Source organism: Petaurus breviceps, unplaced genomic scaffold, assembly GCF_028583685.1.
Source record: "Petaurus breviceps papuanus isolate PSGF00001 unplaced genomic scaffold, PetGlider_PUasm1.0 173, whole genome shotgun sequence".
Lineage (NCBI taxonomy): Eukaryota > Metazoa > Chordata > Mammalia > Diprotodontia > Petauridae > Petaurus > Petaurus breviceps.
This window is the reverse complement of record NW_027185759.1, coordinates 9652991-9677026: the sequence shown is the minus strand read 5'-3', so window position 1 is coordinate 9677026 and position 24036 is coordinate 9652991. Positions and strand designations below refer to the sequence as shown.

The 24036-nt window shown below is 45.4% G+C and overlaps 1 protein-coding gene across 3 annotated transcripts in view; it reads left to right on the top strand.

The window, feature by feature from the left end:
• The first annotated feature begins 217 nt into the window (after positions 1-217).
• PDCD1 (programmed cell death 1) overlaps positions 218-24036 on the top strand; it is a 27491-nt gene continuing 3672 nt past the window's right edge. The window contains exons 1-4 of one of the 3 annotated variants that reach the window (XM_069083336.1): positions 219-499; positions 18229-18576; positions 18939-19097; positions 23008-23042. In XM_069083336.1, coding sequence (XP_068939437.1) covers positions 427-499; positions 18229-18576; positions 18939-19097; positions 23008-23042 — 615 coding nt within the window. In that variant the 5' untranslated portion in view covers positions 219-426. Of the gene's footprint in view, positions 500-18228; positions 18577-18938; positions 19098-23007; positions 23043-24036 lie in introns of all 3 variants that reach the window. The other 2 variants (XM_069083337.1, XM_069083338.1) reach the window with 2 other exon arrangements.

Sequence of the window (24036 nt, the reverse complement as noted above, 5' to 3'; positions counted from 1 at the left end):
GCATGTCAGCATGCCCAGGAAATGCAGCTCCTGCTTTCCCTTGTGGTTTCTTCCTCTCTGTCTGTCACCCTGTTCTTTCAAGGCCCCCCTTTCCTCTGTTCTCTTTGGCAGCAGGAGCACAGGCTGCCAGAAACTGGCGGTTTTTTCTTTCTTTTTTTTCCAGGCCTTACTGTGAGATGTTGAGAACCAGCGATAGGAGGAAGAACAGGGGGCGGAGGATGAGGGGGCGGGGGCCCTGTCAGGGCTTCCCTCCCTGTTGAAATGGGGCTTGTTTCCTTTCCATTACCTACTGGCGCCTTGTTGGGCTGAGGGTGAGGACCCTCAGTGCTCCGGGAGGCAGAGACTGGGCAGGCTGCTGCCAAGCTGCTCCCACCCCTGGGCTCCAAGGAGGCTGGCCCTCAAGGATCCCACCCTGCCAAGGTGGCCATGAGGCCCTCTTGGGGGAATAGGGCTGTCTTCTGCATTGGGCTGCTTCTCTGGGCATCACGGCTGGCACCAGGTATGTGGGGAGCCCGCAGGGCTGTTCTCCATCAGGCTCAAGCCTGGTGAGAGTCCTTTGCTAGGAGGGGGGTCAGCAGGCTGGGTCAGGGAGGGTGCCTGCCTAGGCACTGAATCTAACCCTGCTAAAAGGCTTTTGGGAATTGAGCTGTGCACACAGACCAGAGAGTATGAGTAGGAAACGGTCAGGGGAATGAAAAGACTGGTAATAACAATGGATACTTCTATACTGCTTTGTTGGGGCGGGGGGAGACAGAGACAGACAGAGAGAGACAGAGAGAGGGGGAGAGAGAGACAGAGAGAGACAGAGACACAGAGATGGAGAGAAACAGAGACAGAGACAGACAGAGACAGAGAGGGGGAGAGACAGACAGAGAGACAGAGATATAGAGACAGAAAAAAAGGAACATACAGAGAGTTATTATTTTACTTTACAGATGGGAAAACAGGTAAAGTGGCATGCTCAAGGTTACAGGCTAGTAAGTCAGGACTAAGGACTCTAGAATCACAGGCCTTGCATTTCAAGGGCCCTCGGAGGTGATCCGCTCTAACACTTCCATTTTACAGATAAGGAACTGATGCCCAGGTGGGTGAAGGGGCCTCCCTGAGGCCACACAAAGGTAGGACTTCCCAGAAGCACATTGTAGGTCATCTTGTTCAACTCCCTCATTTGATAGAGTTGAAATGAGGTGCCTAAAATACATGGCAGTACATGGCCGAGGTAGGATTTGAACCCACACCCTCCGACCCCAAAGCCAGGGCTTTCTCTTGTTCCAGCACCTTTCCCTTTATAAGGGACCCTCAAGTCAGGAGACCTGATTAACAACCACCTAACAGTAATGAGGAATAAAAGGGAGCCAAGAGCAAGGGCTTCACTGTGTGGTTCAGACCCTGCTGCTAGAGAGAGAGCAGTGTGGGAGGGCTTCATGGAGGCAGATGCTCACGAAGTCTAAAGCTTGGCCTGGGTAGCAGGGAAGGACAAACCTTGGCATGTGCCTGTGAAGGACAATGGCCAGTGAGTTTCTTCTGGTATATGCTGCTTGAAAAGCCCGAGGGAAAGGCGGGGAGAAGTCGCAGGCCATCAAGCGAATAGCTTTGATTGATTGATGATTCCTACCGAGGGTTCTGGAGCCAGAGGGCCTGGGTTCAGATCTCACCCCGGATGCTTTCTTACCCGTGTGACCCTGGGCAGTCACTTTATCCCCCCAGCCCTTGTCTTCCTCATTTATGAGATAAGTGGTCAGCTCTAAGAAAATCAGGCACCCTTAGCCTGTCTAGAGACAGGACTCCACTCTTGTTCCTTCATCAGTAAAATGGGGGTGCAGATGGTGCTGGCCCTGCCTGACCTGGGGGCTTGAGAGCTGACCAGATGAGATGATGAAAGTAGGTTATAAACTTTCAAGGGCTGATCAGAGGCTTTATCTGTAATGAGCTTTCTCGATACAATGTGTTCATCACACCTACAATTTGTTCTTCTTTGGATATGTTTCTCTGAGACTCTCAGGAAGGACACTCCAGGGGTTTAAAAACATTTGTAACACACACACACACACAGCCATGCGTCACACACATGCACATAAAGCACTCTTTCAGGCTTATAGTCTTTTTTTCTACCACCTACATAAAAAAGAAGCCAAACCTCTCCCCCCCCCCCCCCTTCTGATAATCCTATGTTGGTTTTTAAGAAACAAAATAAGCTTGTATTTTCAGTTTCCTTCAGGGATATGTTTCAGTGCCTCCCATAAGAGTAGGGGAGAACCTGGATGACTTGGGGACTTCTAGGTCTGAAAGGAGAAATCAGCCAGTCACTCCTAGGCCTCTTGAAAAGCCTTCTTCCTTGGCCATCTACATGGGAGGCTCAATAGGCAACCCCCAGAAAGGGATGAGACGCCTACAGCTTCCCTGATCTTCACCAGGGAGGGAAGGAGCCTGCAGAGGTCTTGTGCTCCCCTTGTCCAGAGGGAGCTCAGGTGACTGAGGCACCCAAGGGGATGGAAGACTGGATGCTGTGGCCGTGCCTAAAGACATTTCTTCAGGCTGCCAGGGAGCTGACCCTGGGAGCTGACCCAGGGAGCTGACCCAGGGAGCTGACTCAGGGAGCTGACCCAGGGAGCTGACCAGGGAGCTGACCAGGGAGCTGACACAGGGAGCTGACCCAGGGAGCTGACTCCAGGAGCTGACCCAGGGAGCTGACTCTGGGAGCTGACCGAGGGAGCTGACTCTGGGAGCTGACCAGGGAGCTGACCCAGGGGGGTGCTCTGCCTTTGAGGCTGAGGCTCTAGCTTACTTTTCATGAATCCATGAGTGCTTTGGTGAGAGGATTCCTTTGTCCCCCTGTGCCTCAGGAAACAATCTTTGATGGTTACAGGGGCTGGAAATTTCACCCCTCCAGGGCTGAGCTGGTGATGGATCTCCCCCAGCTGATCAAGGCTGGGACTTAGAAGATAAACATAGCCATAAAGTTCCCCTGTAGGTCTTTGCAGCTTGGCAGGACACACACACACACACATGCACACACTCACACTCATACCCACACTCACACTCAACCACACTCACGCACACTCACTCACTCACACACACTTTCTTTTATGACTCTGTTAGGGCTTTAAAACCGGTCCAAGGATTCCTACCAAACACAAGTGTTAGATGAAACGCTTTTGTGGGATGGGGGAAGGACACAGCAGTGAAGATCCCCAGGCACAGTCTATACTAAATGGGCAGTCAGATCATCAATATTCAGGAAGGCTCCATGGTTGGAAGGTGGAGTTTGGTTATAATAAATAAGGATTTTATTAAGCATCTACTTTGTACCCAGTGGAAACAGCCAGACTGCTCAGTGGATAAAGTGCTGGACCAGAAGTCAGGAAGATCTCAGTTCAAATTGGGCCTCAGATACTTACTAATTGTGTGACCTTGGGCAAGTCACTTAATCTCTGTTTGCCTTACTTCACTGCAGAAGTAAATGGCAAACCACTCTAGTGTCTTTACCAAGACAGCCCATGGCCGGTATTGGTGGGCTGTATTCCACAGGGTCACACAGAGTTGGACGTGACTGAATGAGTAAATAAGAACTGTAACAGCAACATATCAGGGTCCTCCCACACATTTGTTGGGGACAGACCTTGCCTGATGGTCCAAAGGTGTGCTTTCACTAACCTCTGACTGAAATTTATTATTTCTTCCAATTATTGGAAAACATGATTCTGAGAAGGCTTCTGTAGACTTCCCCAGAACTGCCAAAGAGGGTCATGATTCAGAAAAGGCGTAGAACCCCTGGCCTAGATGATCTAGGGATCCCTTCTAACCCTGAGATTCTGTGGTTTTGAGAAAGAAAAACTTAAGTAACTGAGAAGAACCCACAGATTTAGATCTGATGGAAACTTCAGAGGGGATCTGGTTCAATACTCCCATTCTACAGATGAGGAACATGAGACCCAAAGATGGGAAATTACTTGCCCAAGGTTCCCTAAGCAAGACAATGACTGAGTCAAGATTTGACCACAGCGGAGGGCAAGAAACTTGGAGCAGCTTCTGAGTAGTCTTGGGAAGAGATAGTGCTCCAGGACAGGACAGGACAGGGCAGAACAGGGCAGGACAGGGCAGGGTAGGACAGGACAGGATGGGGCAGGGCAGGACAGGGCAGGACAGGGCAGAACGGGACAGGACAGGACAGGACAGGACAGGGCAGGGCAGGGCACATGAAAGAAGGAAGAAAAGGGAGATTAGGAGAGAGACTTGCTGGGAAAGGAGCTATGGATGTGTGGGTGGAGGAAAGACAAGACTCAGCAGGAGGGAATTCAGAGGAAGGCGGACATTACCAAATGGAATGGCAGTGAGCAAAAAAATCCCACAAAGAGGAAGATTTGGGAGTGAAATGAAAGCAAACCAGCAAGAGGTGAAGAGAAAAGCCACAGGGTAAAACTCATTTATTCATCTACTGCACACTTACTGAGCCCTATCCATTCGGGGGGAGGGGGTCCAAGGAGATCATAGGTGAGGTGCTTCTATTAAGGGGATTTGCTCTGTGACGTTTGGATTCAGTCAAAGGGCCACATTTGAGGACCTAGAGGGCCATAAGTGGTCTTGAGGCCATGGGTTCCCCATCCCCGGGCTAGCAGATTGGCCGGAAGGGACCTCAGGCCATCTAGTCCACCACTTTCATTTCATAGGCAGGTCACATGCCCAAGGTCTAAGTCAGAGCTAGTTAATGGCAGCAGCAGGATTTGAACCCAGGCCTTCTGATTTCCAGCTTTCTTTCACTTGCACCAAGCTATCTCCTCCAGATCCCACAGGACCTGGAACAACACTGGGCATGGGGTGGGGATTCTACCATTTGCTTTGCTCTGCTTGCCACCCACCAGCATTTCATCAAGTGTGTGCCCCCTCTCTGAGATGACAGAGAAAAGAGAGAGCGTTTAGCAGAGATCCACACAGGGGCTTTCCCAGTGCTTGACGCTGAGGCTTATCCGAATCACAGGATTTACAGTTGAGTGGGCCCTTGGAGGACAGAGAGGCTGAAAGAATTAGGGCTTGTCAGCATGGAAGAGAGTTTGTAGATGAAGTGACCCAGTGATGGTTTGGATCAAAATGAGGGATTTGAAGGGCACAAATAACTGGTTTCTGTTGCAAACAGACATGCCCAACAGACAAGTCACACATTTGTACAAAACAAAAGGCAGGGTGATGCAGGTGAGATAGCTCCAAGATCTGAACTCAGGAGACCTGAGTTAGAGCCCAAAGTTTTGTCATTTACCAACTTCATGACAACAGATCTTTTTTGAGCTGCCCAGTTTTCCTCATCTGGAAAATGGGTGTAATAGTATTTGTATTAACTGAAATTGCATTAACAGTAATCTGTAGGAGGGGCATTATAACACATGGATCATCTGCCTCATAAGACATGGAAAAATATATGCAAAGTACTTTGTAATCATACAGAGATATGGAACTGTCAGCATTAGTTATTACCACGGGGAGAATAAGCTAGATAGGGTGGGAAGGGCCCTGTTGTATGACCTTTGAAAAACTTGAATTTATTCAGTCAATTATTCAGTGCCTTCTGCTGCATGATGGAGGTCCAAAGAAAGGCCAAAGACAGTCCAAGCTCTCAAAGAACTCTCAGTCCGATGGGAGTGACAGCATGAAACTGCTCTGATTGAGCAAGTTATTAACAGGATAAATTGGGCATCTTCTTGGAGGGAGGACTCTACCATGAAGATGGGTGCCTCCCTCTTATTTTGGGGTGCTGGGGGAAAAGTAGTGAATGTGGAGTCAGAGAACATGGGTGGAATCAGCCCTGGGTCTGATGCATTCTAGTTACATGACTTTGGGGGATCAATTTCAACTCTCTGACTTTGGTGGTTTTCTTCTGTAAAACGGGATAATGGTACTACCTACTGCATGGGAGTGTTGTAAGAATGATGGGGTCTTGATATGTGGGTCTGAGATGCTATTACAATTCTGAGCTTCCTGGTGACCAGAGAAAGGTGGGTTGAATTTCTAAACTTCTGTGGTTGTGTGTGGATCCCTTGGGTCATGGAAGGAACATGGCTGCCCCAAGGTCCTTCATTATTTCTGTCTTTTTGATTTAGGGAGATTCTGAAAGGGTTAAAGCTTGCCATTTAGAAAAGGTGTGTGCAGGCCAGGGAGTGAGATAAGGAAATTGAGCTCAACTTTCTGACCTCCTCTATGGAAAATCAAACTTTGGTCTGTACCTGCTGGGCATCCAAATAGGCATCCTGGGTGAAAGGAAAAGGACAGATGTAGTCCAAGGTCTGCTGTGTTTATGTGGTCTCCTGGCTCACTCAAGCCTTGTGTGTCCTTGGCCCAGGCTGGGACTCCCTCCTAATGTCAGGCTTACCAGAGTATGGGCAAAGAAGGAATGGGGGCCAGGGTTTTTTCTGGCTTCTGATGCCCCCTGCCAGTGCTCTGTTCTTTGACATGAATCCTTGAAGGAAATGTCCAAATCACCATGTCTTTTCTTTGTCTAGGAGTTTAAAGTGGAGGACTTAGGGAGGAAGGTCACATAACCACTGATGGGAAAAGAGGGTTGGATTTTTTTTTCATGGAAACTGTTGAGAAGCCATTGAAAACACAACTGGTGTGTGTGTATGTGTGCGCGTGTGTGTATCTTGTGTTGTTTTGGGTCAACCTGCCTCTTACAGGACACCATGAATTGCCTGAGATGGGAATCAAGATGAGGAAATTTGCAGGGATCCAAATGATGACCCATCTTTTGTCAGTTCAGACACCTCTTTATTCTCTGTGATCCCTTTGTTGATGAAGAGTGTGTTTTTATTTTTTAAAAATCATTTAACTGATTTTTTTACACATCACATCAATAAATCTAACCAATACATCAAAAAAGTCTTTAAATACTTTCAATGTACCACACCCATGGATCTCCCACCTCTGCAAAGGAGTAGGATGAGGAGACTTTCTCATTTCTCTCCTTCGGAGGCTTCCTTGTTTGCAATTTTCAACATTCATTTTTGGTTGTTTTGTGGTTGGTCTTTCCATTTATGTTGTTACAGTCATTGGGGGTAGTGTTTTCCTGGCTCTGCTTACTCCATTCTGCATCATTATATGTTAATCTTTCTATGTTGCTCCGTATCATTATATTTGTCATTTCTCATAGCACAGTCATATTCCATTATATTTATGTACCACACTGTGTTTATCTAGTTCCCAATCACTAGGCTTCTACTTTGCAGCACTGCTATAAACATTTAATTGGGAAATTTGATGAGATTTTTTTCTTCTTTTTAGTATTTCCGTTCTTATACTAGATACATTATTATTTTTTTGCAGAAGTTTTTAAAGATCCATGTGATCAGAGCTATCTATTTATTTTTTTGAAGGGGTGAGGTGAGGTAATAGGGGTTAAGTGACTCGCCCAAGGTCACACAGCTAGAAAGTGTCAACAGAGTTATCTTTTTAATTAAAAAAACTCTATGCTTCTTTGATTAAGAATCTCCATCCTACCCATAGCTGTGAAAGGCATCTAATCTGTTTTTTTCTATAATTTTTGGGGGCATGATCTTTAATATTAAGGTCCTGTATCTGTTGTGAATTTGTTGTTACCTAAACCTATTTTTGTCAGACTGTTTTCCAGTTTTTCTATCAATTTTATATATTAGCGAGGTCTTTTCTAAGTAATTTATATTTTCTGGTTCATTAAGCAATGGATTATTACTGAGATCCACTGTTTGATATTCTCTCTTGCCTGGTCTATGTCTCATTGATTTACTTCTCTATTTTTAAACCAAATCAGGAAAGGTTTTGATGATTGCTGTTTTATTATGTAATATGAGCTCAGGAAGTGCTATTTGCCCTTTATCCCTACATTTTTTATATATTTCCCTTAACAGTCTAGATATTTTTTCTCCAAGTATCTTTAGTTATTGTTTTATCAAGTTCTATAAAGTTTCCATTTGATAGTTTGGTTGGTGTAGCACTAAAGGAGTATATTAAATTTCAGAATTGTCATTTTTATTATGACCTTATTACAGACACAGCCTTGAACACTGAATATTCCTTCAGCTATTTGAGTTGTTCTTTATATCTTTAAGGAGCATGTTGCATTTCAATCTATACAAGTATTTGTAGATTGAATACAAATATTATATACATTCTGTAGTTATTTTGAATGAGATTTCCCTTTGAATTATTTGTTGTTATTCAGTTGTTGAGTCTATCCAATTCCTCATAGTCCCATGGACCACCACACTCCAGGCGCTTCTAACCTGCATTGCTTCCCAAAATCTGCCCAAGCTCATGTTCATTGTTTCCATGACATTATTCACCGTATCTTCTGCCATTCCTTTCTTCTTTTATCTTCAGTTTTTCTCAACATCAAGGTCTTTTTCAATGAATCCCGTCTTCTCATTATGTGATCAAAGTATTTAAGCTTCAGTTTCGGTATTTGACCTTCCAGTGAATAGCCTAAATTATTTTCTTTAAGTATTGACTAATTTGTTCTCCTTGCTATTTACGAGACTCTCAAAAGTCTTCTCCATCACCATAATTTGAAAGTGCAGATTTGGCAGTATTCAGTTTTCCTCTCTCACAGTCATACATTGCTAATGGAAAAACCATAGCTTTGACTCTATGGACCTTTGTCAGTGAAGTGATGTTTCTGTTTTTTAGTGTGTTGTCCAGATTTGCCATAGTTTTCTTTCCAAGGAGGAAACATCTTGTTATTTCAGGGCTGCAGTCACCATCTGTAGTGATCTTTGAGCCCAAGAATATAAAGTCTGACATGGCTTCTCTTACCCTTTGGATTTTGATATATTAAAATGTGATTTTGTAGGTTTATTTTGTAGCTTGCAAGTTTGCAGAACTTATTGTCTCAATTAGTATCATTGGTAATTCCCCATATTTTCAATTAGTATTGTTGGTAATTCCCCATATTTTCCAATTAACTATTTTTTCTAATTAATTGTCTCTTCCTTACCAATCTTCATACTTTTAGTTTCTTTCTCTTGTTTTATTGTGATTACTCTAGCATTTCTAGAATCTGATAATAATAGGGAGAACGGGCACCCTTGCTTTACTCCTGTATTTATTAGGAAAGCTTCTGCCTTATCATCATTGCCTATGATGTTTGCTTTTAGTTAGATACTTTTTGACAATATTAAGACAATGATCCCTCTATGCCTATATTTTGTATCTTTTTAAACAAAGCATAAATGAGCACTGTACTTTATCAAAGGCTTTTTCTCTATCTACTGAGATACACTGAAGGATCATCATGTGGTTTTGTTTTTAATATGATTGTGTTTATTGTTTTCCTAATGGTATAATATTATTAGGAAATAATTAGGAAAAATTAATTCATATAACATTGATTTCTTGGATGAATTGTAGTTGGTCATGTTTTGTCCGAAGAGCATGCCTTTTATCAATTTTTTTTTCTCTGTCTGAGTGTTCCTGTGTTCCATGGCTCCTTTGAGCTCCCTGGTGGTCAGTAGCTCTGTGCTTAACCTCTTTCCTGTTCATTTTAATCATAGTTTATCCTTTCAGGGAACATCTTGTCCCATCTCTGCTAGAGAAGACCCATCAAGTGAATTCTAACCTCCCCGTGCTTCACAAGACTTTCACTTGGATTTCTCTGGGTTGATTTACTCTAGATTAACTGTGTTTGGCACATGTGACATCAGCTTTTTGGTGGAAGCTCTGGGGAAACTACTTGTGAAAATCCAAAAAGGAAAAAGAGACACCAGGAGTGTGAGAGCAGCCCCTGACGTGTCCTACTCAGTTCTTGGAGGCAAGGCAGTGGCATGACTGCTATTTTAGACATACTGGGGCAATCTGCTGCTCCCATGTCCTTTTTAGCTCTGGGCTCTGTAGTAGTAAGGGTACTTGACTCAGAGTCCAAAGACCTGAATTCAGATCCTGGCTTTGACCCTTACTAGCAGTGGACTTTGGACAAGTCACTTTATGTCTTAGGGCTTAGATCTCTCTTCTGTAAAATGGGACAAAAATATTTGATGTATAGATTCACCTCATGGGTACATTGAAAAGAAAGCACACTGTGAAACTTCAAGAAGTGAAGAAGCAAGTCTTGGTGAACTGAAGTGCATTCACTTGTACTAAGAGACAGCAACTATGGGTCACTATGCATTTCTTCTGATGAATCAATCAATCAGCATTTACTTGGTGTTCACCATGTGCTAGGCACCATTCTGGGTGACAAATGCAGAGAACGAAGCCCTCCCTGCTCCCAGATAGCTTACCTTCTGTAGGGAGAGGCAACAGGCACCAACACAAGTGTATAGAAAATGAACCCGAGGTAATGGGTGTGTGTGGGGGGAAGCTTTCGCGCTGGGGAGAAGAGGAAAAGCTTCCTTTAGGAGGTGATGTCGGGCTCAGGTTTGAAAAGAGATGAAGGTGAGGAGAAAGAGGATGCTTCCTGCCTGGTGGGCAGCTTGCAGAGTTGGGGAAATAGAGTGTCATGGAAAAAGCAAGGAAAAGCAAGAAGGTGAGCTTCATTGGAGCATGGTGTACGTGACAGGCACCAATGGACAATACATTTAGAAACGTAAGCTGCAGTCAGGTTGTAAAGAGCTTTACAAGACAAGCACAGGTATTTGTATTTGGTCCTAGAGAGTCTATTGAGTTTATGGAGTGAGGGAATATCTCAGGCAGACCTTTGTTCGGGTATATCACTTTCATAGCTGAACATGAGGGACTGGAAGTGGAGAGACTTGAGACAGGAAGACCAATTGAGGCGATTGAGGTAGCTGGGTGAGAAGGAGTGTGAAAGAGCACGTGACATGGAATCCAGTGATCTAGGTTAGAATCCCACTTGCCACTTAAGACTTGGGTGATGTTAGGCAAGTTGTTTAAGCCCTTTGGGCCTCAGTTTCCTCATCTGTAAAATGATAAGGTTAGACTTGCTGATCTTAAAAGTCCTCTTTACTTCCAAGTCCATGATTCTAAATCTATGAGAAGGCTTGGCAACTGATTGGAAACGGCGGGGGAGGGGGTGGTGGTGGTCGTGGCAAGGTGAGGGTGGGAGAGAAGCTGAGGAAGATGATGAGGTTGGGAAGCTGGGTTCCTGGGTTCCAGAATGGATGGAGACAGAAAGAGGGACGTCCATAATGTGTGTGAGTTTGGGGAGCAAAATAATGAGTTTTGGTTTAGACGGGATGAATTGGAGATGCCCAAAGGACATTGAGCTGGAAATAATCATTGGATAGTTTGTGGGGTGGGACTGTACCAATGCACAGAAATATGTTAGTGGTGGAATACTTTTTCCAACAACAAGCTAGTTTTAAAATGTCTGGCACAGCTTGAGTCTTATCAGGAGTGAGTCACCAACATTTCTCTAATACCTCAACATTTACAAAGAGCTTTTTTCCCAATAAGCCTTGTTGGTGGGTTGTGTGAGAGCTTTTGTTTCAATTTTACAGAAGAGGAAACTGAGTTTCAGGGATGTGCAAGGGGGGAAGGGCGCCCGCCCTCTTGCGGGTATAAACCACACACATACCAACCCAAACACACACATGGATACACTGCCTAGCCTTCTGTAAAATGTGGCTTTGTCCTACATTGGTATCTGAAAGTCAAGAGAGGCCAACAGAGTTTGAAGGCAACTTCCCCAAGACCAACTCAGCACTTCCTTTGACGGCAGTCTGCCTCCTTTATTTTTTTTTTATTTTGAAGCCGGAAGGAGTCCAAACTGCTCATTTAACAGAGGAGGAAACTGAGGCTCTGATGGTGAAAGACTCACCTCAGTTCACACAGTGAATTCGGAGCAGTTATTGACTTTTGAGATTCATTTTCATGTGGATTAAAAAGTTTTATGGTGAGTGATGGGGGTGTAGTTTGATTGGCATTATTAACATTTTCCCATCATTTTCTTAAGTCTTTCATCAACAAAACAATAGACCATTTCCTGATGTGTAGCCTTTGATGATTTCTGAAGTGTAAATGTTCACACTAGAAATTTAACAACCAGCTCCCCGGTTTGAGCTGGCTCCAAGCTCGGTCGGGTGAGTCCCTTCAGCCTTGGGTGTTGCCAAAGGCTCTTAGCATTCAGGGAGATGTAAGAAAGTCTTAAGGGAGACTGCCTCTGCTGGGCATCTTCCTTGTGAGCTTGAGCAGAGCTTGGAAGTCAGTCTTCCCACAGAGAGATCACTGGGTGAAATTTTAAACACCCACAAACCACAGACCTCTTCCCTCCTCTAGAATTCATCAACATGACTTCCACAAGGGCTACCTTTATCTTCCTGCCTGCTCCCTCTCTGCTGATTCTCCCTCCCAGCATCCAGCGCTCAGGCCCCTCCTTGGGGGGGCTCAAACTAGGGAACCCTTTTCCTTTTTTCCACTTACATCTTTTCCCCATATTCTTTCCACTAATCAGCAACCAATAAGCCCTGACTCTGGGCCAGCCACTGTGCTGAGCACTAGGGATACAGAGAAAAAGCAGAAACAGTTCCTACCTGCCCTCTCTGAGCTTACACGCTAATGGGGAAGACATGTCCCTAAGTCAGTACATACAAGAGGCCATCAGAGTACAGAGAGAAAGCAGCGTCTGGGGAGGAGGGTGGAGTGCACCAGGTAATCCTGAGAGTTGCACGCCAGGAGGGTAATAACCTTGCCTGAGGTCACAAAACAGCAAGTGTCAGAGGCAGGATTTGAACTGAAGTCCTGCAACTCCCCTTCACCACGCTGCTGATCCCAGAGCTCTGGACTCTAAATCTGACAGGCTCCATGCTTCCTGTCTTGCTGGATGGTAGGGAATGGGCTTTTCTTTCTGGTCACAGACTAATAATGCTGCTCCCTAATACCCACTCTAAGGAACCAAAGTCCCCCGTGGGATTTCTCTTCCCTGTGTGTTATTCATAGAGTTACTTCTAGACCAGGGCATAGAACATTCAGCTGTGCATGCTGGTACTGATCTGGAATTGATTATTCTCATTCAGTCAAAAGTGAGCTGAACTAAAGCTTTATAGTTGTTTCTAACACCTTTCCATTTCCCATCACCCTGTCTTTGCCCAGGTGGGTCTCTGCATTCTCTCCTCACCTTCCTTTCTTAGGGCCTGTAGTTGTCTTCAGACTCAGGTACAGCCTCTATGAGGCCTTTCCTGAGCCCCGCACTTGATAGGGTCCACGCCCTCTTAAAAATCCCTTGGTATCACTTGCACACACTTTGGAATCTTGGAATTACTCTGGTCTCCCCACACAGACTAAAATGTAAGCTTCTTGTGCTCAGAGACTGATAGCTTTTGCCTGTGTCCCTTGGACCTGGCACACAATAGGAGTACGATTTGTTGAGCCAAAATGTATTGCATCCAATGTGTCTACAACCAGCCATGACAATGGGAGATGAACCTCAGTTCCTCCCTTTGTAAAATGGGAGAAAATAGGTTGGATTAGACCTTTTGAGTTCCTTTCAGCCTTCAGTCTATGAGTGTGAGAGGCTGGTCTATCTTTCCCACCTCCCTCCTCTGAAGCCTACAACTCAGATGCTGCCTTGTGTTTATCAGTGGTGACATCACTGAAGCTTTATAATGTATTTCTCAGGCCTTGGAGTAATTGACTGGGTTTTTATTATTTCTTTAAAAAACCCCAAACCTCTGGCTGTACTATCCTTCTAGCCTGGAGAGAAGCCGCCTGAGCTCAAAGGAGCCTGTGCTCTCCCCATGGCCACCCCGCCTTATCTAAAGAGCAGATAGATGCTGTCTGCCCCTCTTCTTTCTACTATGGCCCCAATCAGGGAAGCTATTTTCCTTGAACCTTGGGGGTGGGTGCAGCTTTTCGGCAGTCTGATGCCAAAGGCAGTTAGGTTTCAGAACGCCCACCCCCACAGCCCCACCCTCCTGAAAAGGGCATGTTGACTGGGAAGGCAGAAACAGTGGTTGAGCCCACAGTCTGGGGTTCTAATTATGGACCTCGGGGGTTGCCTCCTACAAGGAATCTTTCTTACTCTCCTGTTCATTCCCATCCCTAAATCTACTTTGTATCTATGGACCCTTGTACCTGCTACTTTGCCCCCTTGCCCTCAGCAGAGTATAAGCTCCTTGAGGGCAGGTGTTGCTTCTTTTTTGGCTCCTCCCCCCTACAGTGATCAGCACATACCAAGTTCTTAGTAAATGCTTGAATTTTCTCTCTTTTCAATTTCTGTGAGTCTCTGCTTTATCTTTACACCCCACATTATGTTATATTCATAAGATCAGGGACTAGGAGGTGGGAGGAATCTCATCCCTCCAACCCCCTCACCTTGCGGATGAGGGATCTCAAGCCCAGGTAGGGAAAGGAACTTGCCCAGGGTCGGTCACACAGCTAAGAAGCGTCTTAGAGGAAGCTGAGGAGGTGATCGGACCAGGGACACTTAGTCCCAAGATCAGAAGCTTTACACAAGGGTCATGGGCAACTCTTTACTTAGCATCAAGAGCTTTGTTTCATTATAAACCAGCTCTGGTCAGCATGACTGATGCCGGCATTCCATCCACAGCACAGCAAACACTCATCCATCCTCCACAGAGTCTGACCTGTGCAGGGCAGCTTGCCAGCGGCAGGACCAGGGTAGCGTTGGCTTTGTCTGATAGGATGGGGCGCCGGGCCCTCTGGCTCTGGTTCGTAGGGACTGCTGAGGCCAGCTGGTCTGGGACAGCACAGTCATTTGGAAAGTTTAAAACAATATGGTTCCCACTTCTGTATCTGGTAAGAATTCATTGTAGGCTAGGTTTTATTCATGTCTCATTAAAGAAAGTAGTCAGTCTTCCCAGTCATTTGGGGGAGAGATTTCTTGCTGGTGGCTGATGGGGTGGCTTGCTGACAAGACTCAGATCTCTGCAGCCCCACAGAGCATGCCGAATTCTCCTGTTTGGGGGTACTTCAAATGCTCCAACACATCTCTGTCATTCTCTGTCTTTTTTCATCAATTATTATTCCTGGTTCATTCATTCAATGCTCACGGGGCATGAACTCCTTGCCCTTCATTCGCCATCCTGGCCATCAGCTTCTGGATGCATATCAGTGCTTTCCCTGGCATGTAACTGAATGGAAAAGCATTTATTTAAAAACTGTTTTTGGTCTTTATTAATTTGTTTACTTTTAGTTTACAAGGTTCAGTTCCACAATTACTTGAGTTTCAAATTTTCTCCCCCTCCCTTCCTACCCCCCCCCCCCATGGTAGCATACAATAAGGTATAGGATCTGCAGATACTTTCACATTAGACATTAGTCAGATTGCAAAGAAGGATTGTATTGGATGGAATGAACAATGGGAGAGAGGAAACAAAACCAAACAAGAAAAAGACAGAGAGCAGGGAGTTTGCTTCAATCTACATTTACATTACATTCAATCTGTTCTTTCTAGTTCTTTCTCTGAACATAGATATCTCTCTCCATCATGAGTCTTTTGGAGTTGACCTATAACCCTGCATCGTGAAAAGAGTCCAGTCTATCAAAGTTGGTCATCACACATACGTTGTGTCTGTAATTGAGTATAAATTTCTCCTGGTTCTGCTCTTCTCACTCAGCATCAGTTTATATAAGCCTCTTCAGGTAAATATGAAGTCCATCCACTCTCATTTCTTATAGCACAATAGTATTCCATTACATTCATATACCACAACTTATTTAGCCATTCCCCAATTGATGGGCATCCCCTTAATTTCCAATTCTTTGCCACCACAAAAAGAGCTGCTATAAATATTTTTGTACTTATTTTTTGTAAATATTTTGGGTCTTCCTCCCACTTCTATGATCTCTTTGGGATACAACCCTAGAAGTGGTATTGCTGGGTCAAAGGGTATGAAATTATTGAAAGCCCTTTGGGCATAGTTCCAGATTACTCTCTAGAATGGTTGAGTCAGTTCACACCTCTACCAACAATGCATTAATGTTCCATTTTTTCCACATTATCTCCAACATTTGTCATTTTCCTGTTTTGTCATCTTAGCCAATCTGACTGGTAAGATGTGGTACCTTTGGGGCGGTAGCACAGCGAGTAAGAGCACCGGTCCCAATGTCGGGATGACCTGGGGAATCAAATCTGGGCTCAGACACTTAGCACCCACCCAGAAACACCTGGCTGTGTAACCTTGAGCAAGTTACTTAACCCCAATTGCTTAAAAAAAAGATGTTGTACCTTAGAGTTGTTTTGATTTGCATTTCTCTAATCAATAGTGATTTGGAGCATTTTTTCATATGATTTAGAGATTTGTTTAATTTCTTCCTCTGGAAACTGCCTGTTTATATTCTTTGACCATTTATCAGTTGGAGAATGACTTGTATTCTTATAGATTTGACTCAATTCTCCGTATATTTTAGAAATGAGGCCTCTTTCAGAGATGTTGGTTGTAAAAATTCTTTCCCAATTTTCCACTTCCCTCTTAATCTTGGCTTTGTTTGTACAGAATCTTTTCAATTTAATGTAATCAAAATTGTCCATTTTGTATTTTATAATGCTCTCTAATTCTTGTTTAGTCATAAAGTCTTCCCCTCTCCATAAATCTGACAGGTAAACTATTCCTTGCTTGGAAAAGCATTTGTTAAGTGCTTACTAGATACTAACTGTGATATTAAATATTGGTGATACAAGACCCCTGCTCAGATGGAGCTTGTGTTCTTAGGGAGAATGATGCATATGGGAAGGGTCAACTGCAGGACAGACAGTAGGAGCCCTGGACTAGAAGGGTCCAGATGGTCACATATATTCTTTGTTTCATTCACATTGATAAAATGAGATCTGTTTCTGACTTTAAAACATTGGATGGCACCAAGGACTCAGACTATAGCTTACTTTTCCGTGCCTTTTGTAGCTGTGGCTCCTGCAGGGGCGGTCAGTAGGTCATATTTCCCCAAGGGTTGCTTGCCTGGATGATGGCTTCACTTAGGGGACGGGATGGAAGTAGGGTCAGCGATGTGTGGGGGTGGCGCTTCTGTTCCCAGGGCTCTTAGGTTTTCCTGCATCCCATGAAAGCTGGCTGGCAGTTGATGCTGGTGTTGGCGGGGATGAAGGGCTCCTTGCCCGCCGAGCTTGCTCTTTCAGATGATATGTGGTTCTCCAGATGTGGTGTGACCAGGGCAGAGCACAGAGGGCCCAAAGCCTCTCTCACCCTGGACTTTGTACCTTGACAAGGCAGTCCAAGGAGGCTTTACTTCTTGCACAGCCATGTCACTCTAGTAATTCAAAATTAGCTTGTCACTCACTGGAAGTTTCTCATAGTTTTGACTGGCTAGCCGTGCCTCCCCCACCTTATACTGGAAAACTGGACTCTTTGGAACCTCAGTGTAGGGTTTCACATATACTCATGTTCAGTTCCACAGTATTCCATTCAGTACAAGGCTGTTGAGTTTTCCTTCCTCTGGTGTGTTAGCTGTCCCTCCCAGCTTTGTGTCATCTTCACATTCAATGAACATGCCCCACATGCCTCTATCCAAGTCACTGCTCACAGCTAACCTAGCCTGGTGTCCTTCTTCCAAGTTGATGCTGAAGGATCAGACACAGTTACTCAACCAGTCCAGAGTCCCCTCTTGTTTCCCCTCTTTTCCATAAATATAGCATGGGATGCTTGGTATTCTACCCACCCCCCCGAAATTCTTTCGTCTGATTCTCACAGGGTCTGGTTTTCATTCCTCTCACCATCATGGGAATATTTGGTGAGAATAAGAAGTTCCTCAGAAATGCTTGGTATGGTGGAAAACACTGGCTCCAGAGTCAAAGGACCTGGGCTCAGATCTCGCTTCTGATGCTTACTGCTTGTATAACCTTGAACTGACCACTTGGCCTCTCTGGGCCTCAGTTTCCTCATCTGTAAAATGAGGGGGATTAAAGTATGTGACCTTTAAATTTAGGATCCTCTGATCCCCTCATTGTATAATCTTTACCTACATGGAAAGCCCTGTGCCCAGGACACAGCCATCTTCAATATATGCTTGACAGATGACTTTCTTGATTGAATTCCCACCAATTAGACTGGCTAGGTTGGGGCTCCAGAAAGAGCAGTTCTATTGACTTGTTTCAAATCCCCTGCCTTTTAGAGACAATCACTTCCCTCACTTGGTGGCCCCTCCTTTTGTGGTAATTCTTCAGAATCTCAGGGTTGGAAGGGTCTCTCAGTGACTGGTTAGCTGAACCCTAACCTCAACAAGGCTGAGGTTAGGAGGAGGTTAAGATGGTGTGGCAGAAGGAATGTTGTGTGGGTAGAGATGAGGGGTCAGAAGCCAGAGACGTCGTGGACAGCAAATGCTCACATCTGATTTCTTTTCCAGTGAAAACCGAGTATAGCCTTGGCTTTTGGCCACTCCATCTCTTGAGGACAGAAGGAGAAAATGCCACTTTTGTCTGCAATGTCTCCCACAAATCATCAGTTCCCATCTTAAACTGGTACAGAGAAAAGAACGGCAGCCAGCCTGAGAAGTTAGCTGCCTACCCAAAAGACACGCCCAGCTCTCAGCTGCAGGAGAGGTACCACATAGCCATGCGGGCAGATAAGCAGACCTATGAAATGACCATTTTGGGACTACAGCTAAACGACAGTGGGAGATACTTCTGCGGAATTATCAATTTTGAAATGCCACCGGTAGAAGAAAGTGATCGGTCAGAACTCAATGTGACAGGTGGGTTAGTTGTCCTAAGGAGAAATGGACATCAAATGATGTATCAGGGGCTGAGCAAAGCCCCTGCTCTAAGGCTGTGTCCAATGGACCCCAACAGGGTGGTCTGGGGGGCCAGGTAAATCCCAGCCCGGGTCATGTGACTCTGCTGTGGGAAGTAACTGCTCCCCTCGCTCTTTCTTCCCCTGTCCAGCCCCAACCCAGCCCTAGCCCCACACCCCATACTGTGGCTCCTGGCTTCCCAGTAGTCTCAGCTCTATAAAATCATGGCCGACCCATTGAGGAAAGCACCTGAGGATGAACTTCCCCAGGTGTCCCTTAACGAGAGGCTTGAGATGTCTCCCACCTTCTTCTCCAACCTCTAGAAAGAATTGTGGTCTCAGCAACGACTCCTTCCTTCACCACCCCAGTGCGTCCAGAAAAATTCCCGTGGATCATTGTGGTGGTCTCTGTCGCTGTGGGCGCTGTGCTGGTCCTGCTGCCGCTCTGTTGGATTCTGTTTAGATTTTGTAGAGGTCGAGGAGGTAATGGCTCTCCTTAGCACCCCTCCCCCAAATCCCCTCCCTTCCCTTCCCCCCCACTCGGGTCTTCCTTGATAAGGTCACCTTCCATGCTCTCTGTACCTACTAATGGACATGTTGTCTCCCCTGTTGGAACATTAGCTCATCGAGAGCAGGGACTGGTTTTGCTTTCTCTTTGTGTCCCTGGGGCTTGGGACAGAGACTGGGCCATAGTAAAAGCTTAAGATATGCTTACTTGCCTGTCCCATGCTTGGAGGAGCTCAAGAGGTCTTTGCCACACTCTCCCTCTTCTCCTGTTCCCTCCCTTTCTTCTGCATCCCCCTCATCAGTGAAGTAGTGAGTAGATCACTAGCTTGGAGTCAGGAGACTTGGGTTTAAACCTTTTTTTTGGGGGTGAACATGGCAAGTCATTTTACTCTTATCATTGCATTTTCCTCATCTTCAGAATGGGGGTACTAATACAGCTTACTCCAACCACCAGCTTAGGAAAGAGGGTGTGAACGGACTTCTTTGTTGTTCTGCTTGCCATCTTGGTGATTTCCCAAACCCTAAGTCCATTTCCTGGCCACCACCCCCTTCTAGGTGCTGTATCACCATGTTAGAATGTCAACCCCTTGAGGGGTGGGGTGGGTGGATGGATGGGTAGGTGAGTGGATGGGTGGATCAATGGGTAGATGGATGGGTGGTTAGGTGAATGGATGGATGGATAGATAGGTGGGTGGGTGGATGGATAGATGAGTGAGTGGATGGATGGGTAGGTGAGTGGATGGGTGGATGGGTGGGTGGGTGCATGGATGGGTGGATAGATGAGTGGGTGGATGGATGGGTAGGTGAGTGGATGAATGGGTGGATGGGTGGTTAGGTGGATGGATGGATGAATGGGTGGATGGATGGGTGGATGGGCGGGTAAGTGAGTGGATGGGTGGATGGGTGGGTGGATGAGTGGATGAAAAGCATTTGAGTACTTACCATGTACTAAGCACTGTGCTAAGTGATGGGGCTATAGAAACAAAAGCAAGACAAATCCCCAGGTTGGGCAATCTTTTAACTTCTCTGGACTTCAGTTTCCTCATATGTAAAAAGAGGTTGGATTAGACAGTTTTTCTAGTTCTAGACTATAATTCTCTGAACTCTCAAAGACCAGGATCTGCAGGGCCCGCAAGTTCTATGTTAGCTTTTTTCAGCTACAAGCATAGAATGATGAAAATTAATAACAATAACAATAATAATAATATAGCTAATATTTATGTGGAACTTACTTATGTACCTGGCACTGTGCTAAGTGCTTTACCATCATTATCTCTTTTGATCCTTGCAATAACCCTGGAGGTAGGTGCTTTTAGGATTTCCATTTTATAGATGAGGAAACTGAGGCAGACATTGGTTAAGTGACTTGCCTAGGGTCACACAACTAGTACATGTCTGAGGCTAGATTTGAACTCAGGTCTTCCCGACCCCAGGCCCAGTGCTCTACCCACTGCACCTCCCAGCTGCTATTAAGTTTATTAAGTGCTTCTTGTGTGCCAGGCATGAGCTAGGAATTGCTAATACAAAGACAAAAAGCAAAATGGTCCTCACTCTTAAGAAACTTACATTGTCTCAGGGAGATGATGCCACGTATATGCATACCTGGCCTTGCTGTTTAACTTCTCCTCCCTTGTCAACCTTTCCTGTTTTCTTGTGATGTTGGTTTTATAGAGAAGGAAACTAAAGTCATTGGCCCCTCACAAGTGACAGAGTGAGGGTTAATACCCACATGTCCTGGATTTGTGCCCACCATTAAAATAAAGGAGGGCAAGGGCCCTCATAGGAGCTCTCCTACTTTTACTGGCATGGTAGCTTTGACACGCTCCATTTTTGACTCAGGCCACTTACCACACCCCTTTCCCCCTTTGGCAGCTTGGGAGCTTACCAGATGGATGCCAGTCTTGGTGTGGGCACCCAATTGGCATAGCCCAGGGCAGAATTCCTTAGTACTCTGGGGATCAAGTGAATCTGCCAGTCCCAGTATTGCAAATGGATGCCTTCACACTCATCTTCTGACACATTTTCCACCACACCAGACTGGCTCTCTCTGGTAGCTTCAGCACTGGCTTCTGGACACTAGAGTGTCTGAAAGTATAAGAGCTATAACAATTGCTACTACTGCTGCTGCTGCTGCTGCTGCTGCTGCTGCTGGTACTACTGTTACTACTGCTGCAGCTGCTGCTACTACCACTGTCATGACATACGTTTCAATAGCTCTTTGAGGTTTGGAGAGCACTTTGCCCTTTTCATCTCATTTGAGCGTCACAATAGGTCTGTGAAGTGGGAACTTGAAATACTATTGTGCTCATTTTTATAGAAACTGAAGGATGAGGCTCAGAGAGGTTAAGCCACTTAATACATTTCTTTCTTTTTTAAAAAAACAACAACATATTTTTCACATTCATTTAAAAATTGGGTTCCAGATTCTCTCCTTTCCACCTTCCCCCTTCCTTGTACAAGCAATAAGATATCAATAATATATATGAAATCCTGTAAAACGTATTTCCATATTAGTCATGTTGCAAAAAAAGAAAAGGTCTGTTTGAGTCTGTACTCAGAGTTCACCTGCTCTGGAAGTGGAGAACATTTTCTTCATTGGTTCTTTGGAATTGACTTGGATCATTGTTATTGGTCAGAATGAACTAGCATATTTCTTAAAAAGTTTTTTCTTTATTTTGTTAAAAATTTCAGAATTATATGTAAAAACTTGAATGTTTTTTCTTTTAAGTGAATATTTAAAAGTTTTTAAAGTTCCGTATTCTCTCCCTTTATCCTATCTTCTTCCCCCCCATGGAGAAGGCAAGCAATATGATCATATTATACATGTGAAGTTATGCAAAACATTTCCATATTAGCCATGTTGCAAAAGAAAACAGACAAAACCCTCCAAGAAAAATGAAATAAAGAAGTCTGCTTCCCTCTGTACTCCAAGTTCACCAGTTCTCTGTGAAGGCGGAGAACATTTTCATCTTGGGTCCTTTGGAATGATCTTGGATCATGGTCTTGGTCAGAGGGAGCAGTATGTGTATAAGGCATAATGACTCCAAGGACAGCCCTCTGCCTCTGGCACCCCCTCCTTACTAGGCAGAAACATCTGGAGGCTTTGATCAACCTTGGGTTTTCATTTCCCCAAGGTCCTGCCATTTTCACTGCATCTTCTCTAGCTCAGTTTACGGTGGGGGAAGTGGTGATTTCTCCAAGTTCCTTTTCCTCCCTGTTTGCAGAGTTGGTCTTGGGGCTGCAGGCTGGCCCTTCCCTGACTTAATTTCCTTACCTATTTTCCTCGCTCGCTCTTCCTCCTGCTCTGACCCTCCATGAAGGATGACCAGTTCCTATGGAATTGTTTCATTTCCTGTTGCTGGGACAGAAGCAGCTGCTCTGGTGCTTGGGCTATTTGTTGGTGAGTGAGAGAGTGGAAAACGGAGGAAAGGCAGCTCAGGATGGGGCCATGGAGATCTTGCTCCTTCACCCTCCACTGTCCATGATGAAACCTTCCTGCAATGCTGTTGCCTTATGCAACATGGCTCTCCTCGGGGGCTCCATGGGGCCTCTCTGGGCTTCCCAACAAATCTCTGCTCTGCTCCAGTGTTGTCCTTAGGGATTTTACTTCAGATTTCTCACCTTTCAGGACCAGAGCTTTCCTCCTCTCTTGTAATCTCTGTGGCCTGGGGAATGATAGGTTTAAAAAGAAGAAAAGCCATTGGGCACAAGGGAGGGAAAGGTAGAGTCAGGGAGGAACTTCCTGGGCTGAAACCACCCATTTAGCATGTGCGCCCCTCCCCATGCTCCCTCCCCTGTCCCAGGAGGCCAGGTTGGGGCTAAGAGGTGACCACTGTAAGATCTTGGCTCTCAGATTTTTTCTAACCAGTAACTGTCTTCTTTGCAGGGGCTGATAACTCTCAGAGTGACAAGGACTGTCTGGTAAGTTTCTTTAGAGTCCCTTCCTTTTATTTTGGCCAGAAGTGTGGCATTGTCCACATTTGTGAGGGCAGATTGGTATGCATATCTCCCTGTGGAGAATCCTGGATTTGGAACCTAAGGACTTGGGTTCAAATCCCAGCACTGCCAATCTGGCTAAGTTCTTTCCCTTCTCCAGGCCTCAGTTTCCTCTGCTGTAAAATGAGCAAGTTGGGCTAACTGCTCTCTCAAGCCCATCTGACTTTAGCTCCTGAGGTCACCATGGTAGGGTGGAAAGGGCACTGAGCGAGGAGTCCAAAGGACTGGGTTTGAAGCTCAGTTCTTCCACTTTTCACTCGTGTGGTGCTGGGCGTGTCACTTCAGTATAACACCACGGCAAAAACACTTTCTGGAGTCAGGCGTTCAAATCCAGACATCTCTGTGACTTTAGGCGAGTTCATCACACCACTCTGGGATTTGAGCCTGGTGATCCTGACTCCAAATGGAATCGTTCTTTCTACTGTATCTCCCCCAAAAGAAGAGAAAGAACAGGGAGAGGAGGGGGTAGAGAGGAGAAGTAGGAGAGAGAAGAAGGCAAAAAAGAAAAAGAAAGGGTGCATCTGGTAGGGGTGGTGGAAACAGCGATCTTCCCTAGTCTCCCCTTTGACCTGAGAACATCTCTGGAAGCATTGTGGAAGTGTTTGGCAAAATAATTTACTGCTTGTGCCTCACGTCCAGTAAAATAACAAACAATTCATTGCAGTCCTCTAGTTCTTTTAACATTTCCTCCCTCCCTTCCTCCCTCCTTCCTTTCCTCCTTCCCTCCTTCCCTCCCTCCCTTCCTCCCTTCCTATCTTCCTCCCTCCCTCCATTCCTCCTTTCTTCCCTCCCTCCTCCCTCCTTCCCTCCTTCCTTCCCTCTCTTCCTTCCTTCCTTCCTTCCTTCCTTCCTTCCTTCCTTCCTTCCTTCCTTCCTTCCTTCCTTCCTTCCTTCCTTCCTTCCTTTCCTTCCTTCCTTC